The sequence below is a fragment of the Apis dorsata genome, unplaced genomic scaffold (assembly GCF_000469605.1).
Source record: "Apis dorsata unplaced genomic scaffold, Apis dorsata 1.3 scaffold_88, whole genome shotgun sequence".
Taxonomy (NCBI): domain Eukaryota; kingdom Metazoa; phylum Arthropoda; class Insecta; order Hymenoptera; family Apidae; genus Apis; species Apis dorsata.
Window position 1 is genome coordinate 1,131,147 of NW_006263386.1, and position 8,290 is coordinate 1,139,436.

General features: G+C 30.4%; 1 protein-coding gene across 4 annotated transcripts in view; it reads right to left on the bottom strand.

Annotated features, from left to right (window-relative positions):
• The window catches only part of LOC102675637 (neuronal acetylcholine receptor subunit alpha-7-like), a 265,300-nt gene that overhangs the window by 3,524 nt on the left and 253,486 nt on the right, over positions 1-8,290 (bottom strand). For 3 of the 4 annotated variants that reach the window (XM_006611465.2, XM_031508539.1, XM_031508538.1), the window contains 5 exons: positions 5,432-5,626; positions 4,102-4,188; positions 2,716-2,825; positions 1,239-1,380; positions 60-457 (listed from right to left, as the gene is read on the bottom strand). In XM_006611465.2, the coding sequence (XP_006611528.1) occupies positions 60-457; positions 1,239-1,380; positions 2,716-2,825; positions 4,102-4,188; positions 5,432-5,626 (932 nt within the window). The remainder of the gene's footprint in view (positions 1-59; positions 458-1,238; positions 1,381-2,715; positions 2,826-4,101; positions 4,189-5,431; positions 5,627-8,290) is intronic. The other variant, XM_006611466.2, reaches the window with a different exon arrangement.

Consider the following 8,290-nt stretch of genomic DNA (forward strand, 5'->3'; position numbering starts at 1 on the left):
AATTATAATCCGATTGATCGGATTGCCTCGCGAAACAAAAGCCTCGTGAGAGACTTTACCTTAATCTCTTTGAGGATCATCATGAGCTCGTTTCGGGCGCAGAAACACGCGTTTTGAAGTATCGTTTCGACCTGAGGACCAGGCGTCTCTGGCGGATGCGGATGATGATGCGGCGTGTGACCAATCTGAATCGCTGCCGGATAAGAGGAGTGTGCCAGTGGCGTTGAGTGTTGATGATGCGGCGTTGCAGCGTGGCTGTGATGATGATGGGGGGTCGCGTGTATGTGACTGTGCCCATGGCCCATCGTGTGATGGTGGGGGCCAGGGGTACTGTACACGTTGTTCAACAGATTATTGTGGGACGCCAGAGCGTTGTCCTCGAGGTCCAGGACATTCGCTAGGAGGGACTTGCTGCTCCTTTGACGAAGCTCCAGGTCACCGTGACTCTTGCTGGCACCTGTAACCGTGAATTATTATAATGAATAGCTGGTAAGAACGATGACCAGTCAGCTTGATCTTTGTTGTTAGTATTTATAAATTTGGAAATGTGATAAGATTGGAAAGAAGAATAAATTGATGAACATTGTATCATCTTAAATATTAGCTATTTTTGAAGATATAATAGGAAGATTATATGACTAATTTGATAAAATTTAATAAATTTAAATATTAGCTATTTTTGAAAATTCTTTTGATTTTGTAGATATAATAGGAAGATTATATGACTAATTTGATAAAATTAATAATAAAAAAATTAATAATTAATGGGAAATGTAGACATAACAATTTACAATAAGGAAATATTTTAAAACAATAATAAAAGTGTATGTACAGCATATCTATCAAAGAATAGATAAGAATGATAAAGTAAAATAAATAAAGAAAAGTTTTTTAATTTTGTATGACACAATAGTTTTTGAGAAGAATAAATAAATAAATAAATACACAATAGGAAAATATCTTGTGTATATACAATAAATATATAATCTGTTAAAGAATAGATAGGAATGGTAAATTAAGAAGAAACGGATGATTGATTTCTGGCAACATTTCACTTTCTTCTTAATCTCTTGCTTATACACATGCACATGACTTAAAAACAAGTCAGGTGTGTTTAATCAGGAGTTTCTGTGGTTCATTTCAGTGAGAGTGGCTGAGAACGGTGTTCATGGTGACACATTAAAACACATTGAAACATTTATATAGATATAAATAAGTATAGTAAATGTTGTCAGTACTTGTGTCGATGCTTTTTCGTGTCACTAAATTACCGGTGACTGGAGACGGTTTTTGAGATTTTTGCGCCTCCCTCTCCTCCTTATCACTTGGTCGTGACATACGAAGTATACAAGGCAGCCAATAAAGGAATACCACTTTCACCTGAAAGTTTGAAGTGCGATCTATAATAAATAAATAAATTATACTCTAAAATAAGATTAATTGAAAGATACATTATTCAAACACGTTGCTCCATATATAATTATTATTAACTGCATAATTTTATTTTAGATGAAATATAAGAGAGAGAATATAAATTGATTTTCTATGTTATAGAAGAAAAAAAAAATTAAGGATTTAATAGGAAATGGCGTTTATGAGATTCTCAAAATCCAAAGGATATGGTAGACAATAAAATAGGTGGACGAGGTGGAAGCTTAGTATCACTCGAAAGGGTGAATCCAGTTAACGACCAAAGTAAACCTGAAGTGTACTTGGAAGCACATGAGCTCACGCTAATTGAAGTCACATATACGATGGGATCATCCAAGAAACCACTTCGCACAGTGAGGATAGAGAAAACGAGGAAAATCCTCGAATTTTAGTCATAAGAAATAAAATGAAATGTATTTTATTAAACTTTCATTATAATACATATTTTATATAGATATAAATAATTCATAAATTTATTTGAATAATTTGTTGAAAAAAAAAAAGAAATTCTTTGAAATATATTTTTAAGCATGGTCAATTATTGACACATTTGCATTTGCCGACGAAAATTCATGTTATTTCAAATGCTGTTTTTGCTGATAGTTGCCGCTGATGTAAATTTATATCATTTGTTTCTTTGATCTTTCTCATGTATTTAAAATTTAATACTTTCTCTCTTTGAATTTATAACGAGAAAATCTTTTAATTTTGTATATTCTTAATTGTTAATCTAAAATTTATTAATAATAAATTTTGTAATTTTTAATGACAGAAGATTGCAACAATCCCATCTGAATAAGTTTTTTTATTTAAAATTCAAGTAAATTTAAAATCAATAGTATTTGAAAATACACAAATAATAAATTGATTTAAAATAATACATTTTTTAAATTCCAAATTATTCAAATAAAAAATTATTCTGAATAATTGTAAAGTAATAAATAGCATGTTACAAACAATATTTCAAACAACAATTATTATTTTAAATGTAATTCACGTTTATAGTTTTTGAACCTAACATAAAAACTATAAAAAAAAAACAAAAAATTCATAGAAACATGTGTTCCATTTGACCTTGTTTTCGAGTTACAATTTTACATTGCAATATACCAATCAATGTATACCATAGCTTTGAAAATACCTTAAATAGTTCAAAAATCTCTTTTAATTGACAAACAATTGAAAACAAAATTCACTATAACTGGAAAACAAAGCGAAGATTTGCACAAAACTCTTCTCAACTTGTTTTCTTAAATTCCACTATTAAAGTAAATTATAACTTACCCATTCAGACATTTCGTGAGTGTCAGCATTCCGATGATGATAATTTAAAATAAGAATGGTGCTGACAACACTGCTGGCCACCATAAACATAATACAGTTGAAGTACGTTCCTGTGGAAACATGACATGAAATTCAAAAAAAACTATGAAAACGATTCGTTCAATCGTTCATTCAGAAAACCATACAATGTTAAAATCGATTTGGATCATTCAGAATCGAAATAAATCAATCGTGCAATTTCAATCTCTCAGCCCAATCAAGATGTCAATGGACGTTTGTCGTCTGACCCGCACCATCTCTTACTACTGTCAACCAACTATTACTACTACTACTATTACTAATACTATACTACTACTGTCAGAATCGAGCTTTGACTGCAATAGACGGAGTCGTCAATTCGGTCGGGGATAAAGGACTGCGTACAATAAGCCTCACATTACGATGTGCCGGCCAGATGTACGTGATCCAAGACGTCTCTGTATAGATCCTCCTACGAGGAGAAGGTTGTACGAAACACCAAAGAATTTTCATAGGAATAAGTCTCGACTCGATTCTCCTCGATAACAATGTGGAATGTTTTTCCATTGAAAGCTAAATGACTTGTAAATGGAGATGAAATCAGACGGAGAGATTGATGAATTATATATTTCCTTTGCTTTTTTTTTTTGGAATCAAAAAATATCCTTGATATTAGCAATATCAATTCAATTTCAAATTCAAATAATTTGCAAGCAGAAAATTCAATGCATAATTTAATTAAATGATTTAAGTTTTTTTAATAGTACATGTGATAATCTTTTCAAAAATGTAGATTTTATTAAAATATATAGGTTTCTGTATACACAAAATATATTTTGATATTAATTGATATATACATTCCCTCAAATATCAGACATTAAAAAACGCTAAATTTTCAAAAAATACAGCTTTCTTGGAGCCATTTTCGCCGAGTTATAACTTATTTAGGGATAAAGACGAACGAGAAGATACAATTTTCTAACAAAGACACATTGAAAATGTTCGAGGGAATGACGGACAAAGGGAGATAGAATCGGGAGGCCCCTACACGTATATTTCATTCCTCAGCGGGCTCCAATCCAAATTTTCAATGAAAACCGCACGTTGAGAAACCGTACAAATCTAAACTGAAAAGACAGAATCCACTGAATCATCTCCCAAAAGAATTCCATGGGAAACCTTTTCTCGAAACCTTTATCTTACATCCGTCTCGTTCTCAAATATTTAAAATATTTTCTTTCTATTTGTTGTTAACGTTGTATAACCATTTAAAAAAAAATCTTGACTCTATTTCGGTTAAAAAGACGACTGTGAGAGTGAAACGAAATCTCGACGAGACGCAAAGGGGTTGAAAATTGACGGGCTTACCCAGCAGAGGCACGGCGTCCGAAGTCGCTGGCATTGTCTCGGCCACCATATTCAGGAACACAGTGAGGGACAAGAGGATGGTTACCCCTGCAAAAGAGGTTCGTTCGACCAATTAATTATCACCAACGCGATTAATCCATAACCAAACGAGATTAATCCATAACAGGGTGAGAGACTCGCAGCTGATGATGCTCTAATTAAAAATATCATTATAAATCTATCTAATTTTGCAGGATATAAAATTCTTTTGATTGATTGCTGTTAACAAATTTTACGTGACTTAAATTTTTTCCTTTCTATATTTTTAATTCTGTAACTTTTTTCTTTGACTTTGAAATATTCGAAATTTTAAAATTTCAGTATTAACAAGTATTATCGTATATTTTAAATATTTATATTATGAATAAATTGGTAAGTGAAATGAAAAACTGAAATAACTAAGAGAATAATATTCATTAGTTTCTGAGAAAGCAATTTCTAACAGTTTATTGAAACTACTAAATATAATTACTATTGCAAGATTGATTATTAATTTCTCTCATTTAACTGTTAATTCCTAGCATCGAAAACGCTTTGTGATGTTCGCCATATTTATAAAGGATAATTTCACGTATTTGAGCGTAAAACCACGAAGGGTCGTGGTCGATCAATAAACTCGTGTATTTCACCGGCACACGAATATCTATGATCGACATCGACGCGGCAGCAATCTCCCATACAATTCAATACGTTACGAGAACTTCGACTGAATCTAATCACGTGAGCTGTTATAGCGTGCTCCGAAGCCTGCAAGGAATTGCAATTATGCTAGCAAGCGATTTCAACTTGCTGGAAGTGAGTAATCATCGGAATCTCGGGTTGGACTCATAATGAAACAATGCGATGGCTTTGCGAACGCATCGATATCTACATTGTTGACTTTTATTCCGACTTTTATTAATAATTAAGAATTTTTAATTTTTTTTTTTTATTCATTTCTGAAACCTCAAAATAATCTCGATGAAATCTTTCAGATTTCTATATTATACATTTATTGCTTGTCTATTTAAAAAGGAGAAAATATCGAAAATAAATATCGTTAGATATTTATAAAAATACTTGTATCAATATTTCTGACTTAATTGTCAGATGGATTGACATTATTTCAAAAGTTTAAATTAAATGATTCCAATTTTAAAATTTTAATGATCAAGGTTTATTCTCTACCATTCTATTCTTAGAAATTGTTATTTGACCTGCAAATAAACGTTTGCTACGAAAATGGAAAAATCTCAAGGAACATCTCTCATATCATTTTCTTGCGACATTTAATAGCGGTTATCCAACTTACCTAGAGATAGTTTCTCGCCGGAATCGGGTGGCAAGGTGAATCCCAGAACGGCCATGCTGGCAATCAGGACACACGGCACGATCAGGTTGAAGAAATAGTAAAGAGTCCGCCTTCTGATGATCACCACGAACGTTATATCTATATACGGTTCTGGGCAGCAATTGTAATAAATTTCGTTTCTTTTACCGGGCACCCCTGTAACGAGACCATGAGGAAATATATGAAAAGGCAAATCGCCACGAATTTTTTCGATACGTGAAAAATTTTGATATTTAAAATAGAGAATATATACAATGAACTTTGATTCTAATAATTTTAATAATCGAATAATGTGGATTTTAAATAAAAGAAATTCGATTGATGAGATTAAATGAAAAAGATATATAAGGATATAATATTTTTGTTTACAGAAAATGGAGCTCATAAACGTTGTTTTTCCAGTCCAAAATTAAATTATTTGACATTCAATAAAATAATTTTTGCGTATTCGTTTAAGAGAAAGAGAAGGGATGAATGTGTGTAAGAAGTTAAATTTTGTTTTACTAGTTTTTAACGATGAATATCGGATAAAGCAAGCGCTGTATAATTACTCTGAGATATCGTTGATTGTAAATGTAAATTTCAACTTGAATATACGAGTTATAGGAATAATGGATTCAAATAATATGCTAAATAATTCGATTTATGATATAATCTCAGTAGATTTTGATACTGTGAAATTTTCGCAGTATAACACGAAAAAAAAAATAAATAAACAAACAAAATTATAATTTTACCCAATATTGAATTCTCTCAACTCGAATTACAAAGGTAAAACAATTCATCTAAAACGCGTGATAAATAATTCGTCTCATAGGAAATTCAAATTTCGATCCGACACAGAGATTTTCACAGAGATTATCCAGATTTCCGAATCACGGAATTGACTCCTTGAATTCGATGATAAAATAACGCGCCTAAACTAATACGCGAAAAATAATCTCAATCTTTCTTCTCTTCTAGTTTTTTCAACACAGATTCAAGTTATTGTTAAATTGAAGTTTTAATATAGAAATTGATGCGACGAGCACACAAAGAGTCTTCAAAAGTGGCGTGAAAAACAAAGAGTTCGTAGAAATAATAGAAAAGAAAAAAGAGTAGATCCAATATCGATGACTCGGCCATTTCATCTAACAGCTTGCTCGAATTACACCGGTGAAGAAGAGACGGTGACTTCATTTTCGAGTGTTCCTTCGATTACATCCACATTCTGCTCGGCTCACTTAAGATACATTTCTGGCTTTCATAAGCTCTCTATGCATACCGCGTATACACCGCGACACCTTACGTGCATACGTGCATCCCGGAAATACAAGCTACGTGGCCGTGCACAACGTGACATTTTTATATTCTACATAATTTGCATTTTGCAAAACCGCGCTGTCTACTAGCTGTTATCTTAGCTGGAAGATATATTATTCGGTGAATCATGTTTTATTTTTTTTTATTTTGTTATTAAAATGTCGCGTGTGCTCTCAGGATACTTGTAAAATTGATATTCTTCGGGGAATAGATTTGTTTTTTGGGTTGAGAAAGAATTGTGTGTGTGATAGGCGCGACTGGAAAATTGATATTCGTTAAGGAATTTTAAATACTTTATTTTTGTAGCGAGAGAAGAAACTGTTTTGTAATTTTTTTGATTTTAATAATTGTAATTTTTTATAATGATATCATTTATATTTCATGATCAAGGTAAATATATTATTTATTAGTATACAATTTTACTAAAAATACTTTTATATTTTTAATACATAGATATAATTTAAGTATTTTTATTCTCTACTTATACTCTTATCATTATTATGTTCTATATTATAAAATAAATTTCGTAATTATAAAGATTTAAGTATTTCAATAAAAAATATTTAAAAAGTTACTTGGATGATGAAAATAAGACATAATTTTTCTCCGTTAAGAAGATATTGACATTAAAATTCGAAAGAAAGTTTTTTTCTTACATTATATTCAATTATTTCGAAATGGAATATTCTCTATATAATTTAGTGAAATTAGAAAAATTTGAATCAATTAGATACTTAAATACACTTCACATAAATTTGTGATAATTTTTTAATTAATTCGATTTTATTTTTTTAAATCAAAATGAATTAGAATTTATACAGTGATATAAAAAGCAAATTAAACGTTTCTGACAGTCAATTAACAATTTTCCAGTTTGCCAATCGAGAAATATGCAGTTTGGGGAAAAAAGAACCACGTGAATTCGCTTCCATTGAAGGAAGATTCTGTTCAAGGCAAACATTGCGCGATATCCCGCAGTATGGAAGTAAATAATTCAGCATGCGACTACGCTAATGATGCATTATTAAAGAACCTTATTCGGCCATTATTTGTCGAAATCCTATTAAAAATTCGAATCAAATATTCCTTTCTTCGTGAGGTTAAAAATTTCCAACTGTAATTTCCCAAAATTTAAAATCACAAATATAACATCTCAGAAGTATAAAGAAGAATTAAAATATATATATTAAATAATAAATCTAGATAGATATATATTTTATCATTGAATTCTACAAAATTAATCAACAAATATTCATTCTGTAATGAATTTAGGAATAATTATTTCTTTATTTTTTTAAGTATTTATAATTACTATTATTACTATTTAATTAAATTATCAAAAATATAAAGAAGAATTAAAATATATATATTAGATAAATTTAGACAGATATATATTTTATCATTGAATTCCATATTGAAATTAATGAACAAATATTCATTCTGTAATAAATTTAGGAATAATCATTTCTTTATTTTTTTAAGTATTTATAATTACTATTATTACTAGTTAATTAAATT